This window comes from Thermobia domestica, chromosome 13 (assembly GCF_964235325.1).
Source record: "Thermobia domestica chromosome 13, izTheDome1.hap1.1, whole genome shotgun sequence".
Taxonomy (NCBI): Eukaryota; Metazoa; Arthropoda; class Insecta; order Zygentoma; family Lepismatidae; genus Thermobia; species Thermobia domestica.
In genome coordinates, this window is record NC_137466.1 from 98,889,335 (window position 1) to 98,900,831 (window position 11,497).

The window sequence follows — 11,497 nt, forward strand, 5'->3', positions numbered from 1 at the left end:
TAGGTTAGGATATAAAGTTATTAATCATGATTTTAAGTAGTTTCTAAATATTCACTTATTTTATAACATATAAGGTTATGTTGTATATGCTCAACATTATTGTTCACAAGTTTATGTTCGAACTTCTCTTCAATTTTTAATTTAATTAATAAAAATTTCAATTCTGGAGAACTTTTTATAGCTAAACCTTTTGTTTAGTGATGAGCGCAAGAGTCTTGGTCTTGCAGTTTTTACAAGAGTCTTGCATGCAAGACGAAGACCAAGACCAGGAATACCAATGCAAGACCAAGACCAAGACCAGGGTTGCAAGACCAAGACCAAGACCATATCTGCAAGACCAAGACCAAGACCAAGACTCTTGCGCAAGAGTCTTGCACAAGTACGGGCACTACTTGATTTTTTTATATAATGTAAAAAAGAAGATGGATTTCTTGGCTTCAGTAAAAATGCTGCTGGAGTGTATGTGTTCCCAGTAGTTTATGCAATCCGTGTGAGTCGATTTGCCCCTGTAGCTTATAGCAACAGAATGTCGTTTTCTGAATTGCTTGTTCGCGTTTTCTGTAGATATTACTCGTTTTCAAGCCACACAGGTGTCATCTCGCACCATGTGAGCTTTTTTGGTGGACAAACACCGTGTGCATGGGTTTTCTCGGTATTTTTTCGTTTCCACCATTTCAGTCGTTTCTCACCTTCATTCCACCATTTCAGTCATTTCTTATCATCACTGTCCCCGTAGCCTTGGTGCATAATCGTGGGACGTTAAACTAGATACTTCATTTCATTTCAAAGCATATTAGTGCTGTTCTTCCAAAACTAAAGAGAAATGTAGTATGTAACATCGGTAATACCGTACCATAGGTGTCGACTACTTGGGTATGGCCTTGGCTCCGAGACTCAAGTATCTGTTGGAAATTTTCAATGTGTGCTCTTAAAACTAATATCGAAATAACATTTTCATGACATTGACAAAAACTTAGTGCATGTGACCGCAAGTTTGATTTCATGCGCGGATGCTTATACATTGAATAATTGTTTATTAATATAACTTTTAGCCTCCTTAGGTATACGGCACATCGAGGATTGAACGATATAACATTATACTACAACAATAAATTTATATTATAAAATTGAAAGTGACTATTTTTGTGACTCCTAATCTCTTGAACCAGCCGACCGATCTCGATCAAATTTTCAACATTAGGTTTAGGCCTGCGAGTGTTTTCATGATTTCACTTTGACGGTAAAACTTGGGGGCTGGGGAAGGGGGAGTTATAAAATAATAAATAAAACTTAATAACTCTTGAAACAAACGACCAATCTCGATCATATTTTTAACATATTTGAGGTTCAATCGTGGAATGTAAACTGTCGGTTCACTTTGAGGAGCAATGTAGAGGAGGAGGAGGAGGGGGAGATGTACAAAAATCAATATAAATAAAAATAAAAATGACTAAGTTTGTGACTTAATAACTCTTGAACCGATCTCAATCAAATTTTTAACATGTATGAGGTTCGGTCCTGAAAAGGTATTTAGAGTTTGTCTCATTTTGATGGCAGAACCTAGGGGAGGAGGAGGGGAGAGGGATATATATATATATATATATATATATATATATATATATATATATATATATATATATATATATATATATATATATATATATAACTTTTGAAACACCCGAACATCAGGCCTGGAGCGATTTTTATCATTTCACTTTGACGGTGCAACGTAGGGGACGGAGAGGGTGTGTATATATATATATATATATATATATATATATATATATATATATATATATATATGTAAAAAATAAAAATGTAAGTGCTGTCTTTGTGACTTCATCACTCTTGAACCAGCCAATCGATCTCAATCAAATTATTCGACATAGATGAGGATCGGACCTGAGGTGGTTTCTGTCATATCACTTTGACGGTGCAGATTAGGGGAGGGGGAATTAAATATATTTAAAAGTGATCGAAAATGACTGATATTAAAATGGAGTCAATAGTTTTTGGGGTCGCTGAGATAAACAGTGACACTTCCGATGCTATTTAAATCAAAGTTCAGCCCGTAGCTTGGTGGAGGGAAGAGAATATATATAAAAACGATCGAAAATGATAAATATTATTATCGAATCCATAGTTTTCCAGTTCTCTGAGTTGAATACTGCAACTTCCGATACCGTTTACGACCAAACTCAGCCTCGTAATTCGGAGAGAGGGAGATACATAATAATGATCAAAAATGACCAAATATTAGTGTCGAATCCATAGTTTTCGGCGTCGCTAAGGTGAACAGTGATACTTCCGATCCCGTTTAAATGCAAATTCAGCACCGCAACTTGGGAGAGGAAGATATATAAAATTATCAAAAATTACCATTATCAATGTCGAACTCATGGTTTTCGAGGTCATTGGGATGAACAATGACGCTTCCGATGCCGTACCTCGCAACATGGGGATGAAGGAGATATAAGTTTATTGAAAATGACCGATATTAGTGCCGGATCCTTAGTTTTGGGGGTCTCTGAGACGAACAGTGACACTTCTGATGCCGTTTAAATTCAAATTCAGCCCAGCAACTTGGGGAGGAGGAGGGGAGAGAAATATAAAAATAATCGAAAATGGCTGATATTAGAGAGCGCTTTACTAAAAGTAAAAAGTGACTGACTAACGAAATATATTATTATTACTACTATATTATTATTATTATTATTATTATTATTATTATTATTATTATTATTATTATTATTATTATTATTATTATTATTATTATTATTATTATTATTATTATTATTATTAAGTTTAACCCAACGAAGTGGGTAATTTATGTTAGTAATCCATATTCAAAAGTGAGACTTCAAATAACTTGGCGTTTGATGCCGTTATTTTGTATTTCCAATACAGGTCAAAAGTATTTATATAGATTGAATATAGACAATAGACAGTTGAATCGTTTTCAGTTTTCACTCAAAATATTGTAAAATATTAAGAGGTTTGATTATAATAATTATTATTTTAATTTTCTCTCTCTCTTTTTTAGTCAATATTGCTAAATATATCATCATCTTCATAATAGCTATTCTGCCATTATTGGCAGGTTACTTGCTGCAACTGAGAAGCTTCGACGTTCGGTGGTCCTCAGCTAGTCTCTTCGTCTTGACGCAGCAATATTCTGTTTCAATACCTTCCTTCAACTAGTCTCCTTCGCTCCCTCCCTCTCTTTCCATCCACAATACCCTCCAGCACGTCCCTCATAATACAGTTCCTCCTCAGCCAATATCCTAACCTGTACCCCTTCCTCCTCTTAACAATATCTATTTTTTTCTATTTTTTTCCCCTACTGCTAATTTTTTTAAAAACCTTCTCTCTCGTTGTCCGTTCAACACAGCTAATTATCTCCTCTTTCTTCATCGAAAGCCTGCAATGTTTTCATCACTTTTGCGTAATGTCAATGTTTCTGCTTCATAGAGTACATATTTGAATCAGTAAAACAACATCTCAATATTTAATTGGAAATTTGATTAATACAAGGATTAGCTAATCGTGGTTGAAAAGAAAAATCTAACGCCTTTAGAGTGTAGAAATAATTTTGCAATTCATGGTATTTCAATAATCTGTGCCGTCTTGATTTTCTTTCATGCGTCTCAGGGATAGCCTCCCCAGTTTGGGAACCAGTGGAGTGTTGGATCTGTTAAAAAATATAAACAGATTACGAAACGTTGTGATTTAGGCATATCTTACAAGTAGTGAAGCGTGGGCACCCATTAAAAAAAGGAAAGGTCATCACCTATGTTGTACACTATCATGATACTTACACAAAGTTAGACTATATTACATTTAGAAACATGCGTTGTATTTCCGTTACTATTGGCGCATTGTAGAGTTTATTATCACTTATATCTTTAGTAAAATTTACCTATGAAAAGCTTGAGATTTCTTAAATGCAAGACTTGCAAGACTCTTGCATGCAAGACCAAGACCAAGACTGGGTGTGCAAGACCAAGACCAAGGATTCCAGTGCAAGACCAAGACTGGATGTGCAAGACCAAGACCAAGACCAAGACCACCCCGGTCTTGGTCTTGGTCTTGCATTTGCTCATCACTACTTCTATTGCAATTTATAACTAGAAAAAATTGTGGCTTCTTTTTAAATTATTGCCTCAGAAACGTTGTAATTATCACTTTGTTCAAAGGTACAAGAGGGTCTGTTCAATGGTACATGACTATAATGTACCTGTGAACAAAACGGATATGTTCTTATTATATCCTATAAAAGATACTGTAATTATGTAACACGTTTAAAAATCATCCTATCTGATAGCAAAGAGATGGCACTTCAAATATACGACAAAAATTGGGGGAAAAGTGCTGAATATTAGCACCAAAATTTCGAAAACTCTAGAAGTGTTCACAAGTACAACGCCTTCCCCTACTTATTTGCATAATATGATATAAAAATGTTATTTTCCAGAAAGATAGGTACACTCATGTACAAAATGATTGTCGCATATCTATAACTGTCTACTTGTAAGAATATAATTTGATAATGATTTTGCAGGGTACTTTTAATACTGATACTATGTGTATAATCGGGAAATGTATATTTGTGGTAAATTTCATTAAAAAAAAGAATTATAAATACGAAAATTAGAATGGGTAAAACAAAATGTTGCTAAATGGACAAGAAAATTTTATTTTTGTTTTATTGTTCTTATTAACTGCTCTTTTGACATGAAATTTGCCACATACATGTCTTTGCCGATTATACACATACTAACATTGTAAGAAATACCGGGCGAATTCGTTATCAAATTATACTCCTACAACAACATATTTAAAGACATGCGACAATAATTTTGGACATGAGTGTACTTTGCATATATATTCTGGATTCAACCAAAGACACGTGTATACATAAGAGCAGCGTCAGCTTATCTTGAGAAATCTGCACTACCATTTCCTTCTTTGATCTAACTACGTCATCTCTTAACATCTTTTTTCACGGAACTGTTTATTTTAAGGGTAGCAAAATATGTACAGGATTCTCGTATAATACAATGAGAAAATATATACTACGATTTCTTCTTTTTTAAATGTAAGTTTATAACAACTCCTCTGAAACGTCAATGCATGTTTTTCATTAAAAAAAAAAAAAAAAATACAGCACATTTTTTCCTGTTTTTGTTTCTGAATAGCTGCGCCATTTACTCCTTTTTTTTATGAACACATGTATGGATGCACGTAGTTATCCTTAATCATAAAAGAAACATTACTTGTTGTCATAGCGTGACTTTTGTTTGTTTCTTGAATGTCGAGATGTAACCAAGTGAAATGTCATAGGTTTGTTATGCTTAGGAAAGACGCTCTTGGTTTTAAAACTGATTACAAAATGAACAAACACTTTTTTGTTGTTGTGAGGGACTTTTTTTCCTTTCTCGAACTATTCGTTCAGTTTCTAAGAAGCTGTAATTTTTAAGTAGATCATTGCTATTGTCCTCTGATATTTACAGCGGCTATTGTGTGATGTGTTTACAATTCATAAAGGAATGCGTACCAAAATGTTAAAATGGTCGATTTGGCATTTGCTGAAAGTTTGTTTATGGGGATAAGAAAAGTAAAATATATAAATTTCATTTGTTATTTAAAAAAAAAAAATGGGGACAGTTGAATAAAATTTAAGCTTTACAATCATCTTGACCCAGAGTAAGTGGTAAAATTAGTTCATTTTGCGTACCTAATTAGTTTTCTGTAAGCAAGCACACATCCTGGATAACGATGCAGTACAGTGCGTTCGAAAAATAACTATACACCGATATAAACACGGTCATATGATTGTATTCCGTACATTGTGAGTAGTATTTTCTACAAAGGTTGGTAGTCCTGCGTTGTATGCAATTTGCTTTCGCGAGCGAGGAAGGCTGCTGATCTTGAGACAAAAGTGTGTGTCTGGTTTTTTACTCTTCATTGTGTGTTAATCGCCTTTGAACGATTGAAACTCACTCTCTGTGTGCGCTCAAAATGGTATTCGTTTTCGTTAAATACAATTTCGTGAGCATGGTGAGTACACGGCAGATAGTGAAAGACCAGTTTTCCGTCAGATTTCCAGGTACATAGAAAGACCCGGTCTTAAGCGTTCAAAGGCGATGAACACGAAATGAACGACAAATAACAGGGACTCGCGGAAACAAACTGCACACAACGATCAGGAAATTTTGACGGGCTCGTGAGATACGCAAATTTTTGCACAAATTACAGCCCCTTTAACCCTTTATTTGGCAATCTTGCTCTCAAGTAACATCGTATTCTATTGCGTTATCCGCACGAATTATAACTTCAGTGATCATTTAATTGGCATTATTGCTTTCATACAATATTCATATATAAGGAGCGATCAAGTGAAATCCGTTCGGTGGTCATAATTCATGAAATAAATTTTATTTCGAGCGGATACTTGTCAGAAGTCACCATGAACGTTGAGGCACTTGTCCCACTGTGTCACTAACTTACAAATGCCGTCCATGTAAAATTTGGACGGTTGACTATCAAACCAATCACGCACAGCGTCCTGAACCTTATCGTCAGACTGAAATCTCTGACCTTTCAATGCCTTCTTTAGAGGCCCAAAGATGTGAAAGTCACAAGGTGAAAGGTCAGGGCTGCAGGGCGGGTGTTGTAACATTTCCCACTTGAATCGTTGAAACAAATTCTGCACTTGATTTGCAATGTGTGGACGCGCGTTGTCATGCAACACAATGACTCCAGCGGTCAATAAACCAGGATTTTTGTTTTTGATGGCTCTCCGTAACTGTGTCAAGGTCTGACAGTAGCGTGCGGCGTTGTTGGACTGTCCTGGTTCCTTGAAGTCGAGCAATAATGGTCCATGACAATCAAAGAACACAGACACCATAACTTTCCCCGCAGACGGTTGCGTCTTGAACTTTTTGGGACGTGGAGATGAGAGGTTTTTCCACTGCATACTGGAAGACTTTGAACTCGGTTCAAAATGATGGCACCACCAAGTTTCATCCTCAGCAACAATGCCCAGCAAAAAGTCGTTATCTTCCAAATGGTAACGTGACAAATGTTCAATGGTGCAACTCATACGCTCCAACTTTTGGTCTTTCGTCAACACCCTGGGGATCCACTGCGCGCACACTTTAAGATACCCCAGATCTTTCACAATTTTCTGATCAGTATCATAACTCATGTTTAACTCGTTCACTATAGATTGAATACTAATGCGTCTATCCGCAGCTATAGCCGCATTTACCTTTTCACGCGTGTCTCCTGTGGCAACAACATGGACTTGACCAGGACGGGGATAATCAGTGGTTTGTTCACGCCCCTTCCGAAACATTCTGGCCCAGTCCACCACTGTTTTGGAGACGCATGCATCACCATACACGTCTTTCATACGCCAAAACACTTCAGCTGGTTGACAACCTTCTGCACTCAGACACTGGATGACGGCACGCTGGTCCTGTTTGGACGGATTGGGGATCTTGAACGCCATCTTTCACTCGTTATGCCTGCAAAACGGAAACACGTATCAACAATATTCCTGCACCCAACATACAGGGACATTAGCCATTACACACTAAGTTCGATTTATGAAATGAAATCTTTCAGGTTAACGTCCCACGATTATGCCTTTTAGGCTAAAGGAGACAGATGATTAAGGTAAGTGAATAATGATGGAAGAATTGGTGGAATGACAAGGGAACGGGAGGAAACGGGAGTATCCCGAGAGAAACGCACAGACACGATGTTGTCCCTCACAAACTTACTTGACCAAAGATAGAACCAGGAACCCCACACACCAGAGGTAAGCACTCTAGCACTGACTATTTTGATTTAGGTGATAGTTATATTCCAAAATTATTATCAAATGAGCTTCCATTTTCCCTTGGTTCGATCATCCACAAAATCAGTTTTATTTTTATATATTAGTTGTGTGAGGACGAGATCGTAGACGCTGGTACTGCTACTTTATGTGACAAAAACTTCTTCTTTACATCACTGTGCACGAGGATATTCTAATCTACATCCAATCAAAGATTCCGTAACCGAAAATCTGAAAACATAAAGTTACACATTGGGAATTAATTCAAATGGTCGAGATATACCTCGGTATTTAATTTTATATAAAAACTTACGGTCAGAAATTCAAAATAGAGAATGAGTAGCAAGGGTGTACCCAGCGAATTTTTGTTGGAGTGGCCCATGGCTTTTTCAGAGGGAGTGGACTTTTACATATTAATATTGAACCGAAAGTCTTGTTTCAGGATGTGAAAGCATTAATAACTCACCATGCATAGACTGCATACATATTATTTATATTATTATTATTATTATTATTATTATTATTATTATTAATAATAATAATAATAATAATAATAATAATAATAATAATAATAATAATAATAATAATAATAATAATAATAATAATAATAATAATAGTAATCACAAGTCTTGTAATATTTGCACACCGAAACAGTAGGCGCGTGTTTCCGCTGTGATGTACTGCAAGTACAAGACAAAACTGGCCCAAGAAGTAGCGTGGTATGCGGACTATTTAACACGCAGGCCGCCACTTCGTGAATATCTTCAGTCACTTTTTAGTTGCAATCATGAGCGTCGACTACACCGGTGCTCCGGGGCACCGACACCCACACAAATAATCTAGTGGGTGCGACGCATCCACAAGATTTTTAGTTTGAACCCGTTTGTCTTGCGTTTAAGTCAGCCGTGTTGCCGACTGAGCTAAGGCAGTCCCAACTTATCTATAAGTACCGGTATATTTTACTTTATCACAGCACATCTCTTTATGACACTGTTCATGAAAGATTTTAACTAAAAATAAATCAATCAAATATCGAGACTTCTCTGGAAACATATAGGCTAGTAGGTTCCGCCATTGATATGCACTCACACAAATTTTGGAAAGTCGGCACCGATGGTGGCAGTGACGAAGAGTGCTCAACGGAATCTAATACATGAACTGTTACTGTGTGAATTCCAACTAGGGCATAACGCTGCGGTAACAACCTAAATCAATTGTCATGCGAAAGGGGAAGATGCAATGAACCACAGCACAGGAACTTGTTTTGTTGATTCCAGATATTTCGTGAGGTTCTAATAGTTTCGAAGATCAGTCAAGGTCCGACCGCTCCTGGTAACAGATTCTGAAGTTATACGATGCACCATTGAGGAAAACCCATCTATCAGCACACAACAATTGTCAAAGTAAGTCGGCATGTCCCAGTCTACTGTGATGTGTCACCTTTTCGAATTCGGGAAAACCATCAGAAGCTGCTACATTGTGCCACCTGAGTTGACCTCAGTCCAGATCCAGAGAAGAGTAATGTATACCGACAACTGCTGCAAAATCTATGTGATGGCCGTTTCCACCATAAAATCATGTTCTCTGTGTGGTGGAACTACGAGAGGGTATCGCTTCGAGCTCATTCTAATGCTCTTATCATCAACGCTGACCTTTATTCCAAGTAATTAGAGCGGATGTATGCTACACTACACCAAAAATATCCCGCATGGGTGAACTGAAAACGCGCCCTGGTTCAACAGGAGATCGTAAAACCACACTTGGCTCGAGAAACGGAACAAAAAACTGGAAAAACTTGATACCATCAAAGTAATGCCACACTCGGCATCCTGACCTTGCCCCTTCGGATTACTATTGTCCACGGCGCACTTTCCATAATCAGGATTCTTCACCAACCGTCAGGAGGTGGAAATAGCAGTGACCGATTTCTTTGCCTATATCGACGTGGAATCGAGGAAGTGGCAGGAAATTAGCTACAGACAGTCCAGCTACTCCGAAGAAGAGTTGTAACTTATCGTATTATTATTATTATTATTATTATTATTATTATTATTATTATTATTATTATTATTATTATTATTATTATTATTATTATTATTATTATTATTATTATTATTATTATTATTATATTTAGCTGAATTGTTAATGTGAGCCTCGGTGTGCATGATTCTAGTTCTATTTTCAGTGGAAGCACTAAATTTATTCCGGTAAATACCAAACATCATGCGGCAATTAGAGAGCTGTCTGAACCAAAAGGTAGTGAACTCGAATCCAGAAAGCCAAAAATAATGGCACCTGGGAACCGATGAGCTGGCCAAGCATCACCCAGTTGAACGTGAGCTATCTAACTGGCCACAGCTTTCGTGAGCTGTAGCGCGAGGAATTTTAATTTAGTACTACTTAGCAAAAGTCATTAGTATTTCAATATTGTGTAAATTAAGAAAACTAAAAGTAATTTCTCTCTTATCTGTCTCTCCTGGAATTCGCTTTATTTGTATGTACTGAAAAAAATACTAAACTTCGTGTCGCAAGAAACCCGGGTATGAAGTATTCTGGCCAACTATATGGCCCACACTTTAGCCGGCGATGCCACATAATGCTTGGTGTATTTATCGGTGTGTGGGCAAGCGTGCTTTTTTCGTAATGGCAATTATTATCGTCCTCCATGATGTTTCTGGCTATGGCACTGATCACTATTGTACTAATTATTGCATTTGAAAAGTTCATAATTATTATAATGTGTTGACGTGATTTAGATTTCTTTCTTTCATATTTATATTATTATACACTGCGTATTGATTTGCTCAACATAAAGACTATACTAATATTACAAGGAACATAAGATACTTGCAAGATCAGGAAAATTTTCACATCTCTTTAATACCGAAATAAGGTTTGAGAAGTTGAATATCAGTAGCATCCTGCAATTTTCAATCGAACCTATATTTAGAGATTGGTTTAATGTAAGTATATGAATGATACGTAAAGCGAATGGCTGAAAAATGATATTAGGAAAAATGGAAAATTTTACTTTTTTGACCTTTTATGATTTTCTTATTCAAGTACAAGCTTGTTTTTCTCTAATTGATTCTACAATTAAAAAGTGCCTTTACAACATTCAGTAGTTGTTAGTTCTATGTTCAGTCCGGGGTCGGCTATCTTGATTGCTTCCCATCAAGTGTAAGTTATGCAACTCAACATGTCACAGGTGCCGAATTGGTTGCCTAATCACCTTACGAAATGCCTGAAAGTTATAGCCCATCTTGACATAGTATGTGTTTTACGAGTTGTTTACACTTGAATTGGCAAGCCAGAAAACTATCATAAACCAAGAAATAGATATAAATCATTTTTGCTTCGGTATAAAATTTCCCATACATCTCATTCGTCGTTAGGGAAACATTTTATTGTGAGTGTCTGGTTTTTATTTTAGAACTTAATATAGTTTAGTTTATAAAATTAAAACCACATGGAAGCACATTTTGAGTACGATAGTATATCGTGTATATGTGTTTGAAATATGAAACTTGTGGATAGTGTTTTAACTTTATTCCTCTCAAATTTAACGGCCTCAATAAATTAATTTGGTTAATATGTACTCATATATAAAGGTAACCAAGAAAGTTCTGTGGAGGTCTATTTCTGGCCAGA

General features: G+C 36.3%; 1 protein-coding gene across 1 annotated transcript; it reads right to left on the reverse strand.

The window, feature by feature from the left end:
* Positions 1 to 6,457: 6,457 nt before the first annotated feature.
* On the reverse strand, positions 6,458 to 7,516 carry LOC145667692 (histone-lysine N-methyltransferase SETMAR-like). Its single transcript, XM_081735151.1, has one exon. The coding sequence runs from the start codon at positions 7,514 to 7,516 to the stop codon at positions 6,458 to 6,460; it is 1,059 nt and encodes a 352-aa protein (XP_081591277.1).
* Between the last annotated feature and the right edge of the window lie 3,981 nt (positions 7,517 to 11,497).

Coding starts and splice junctions, on each gene's coding strand:
- LOC145667692 (XM_081735151.1), bottom strand. CDS start 7,516: ATGGCGTTCAAGATCCCCAATCCGTCCAAACAGGACCAGCGTGCCGTC.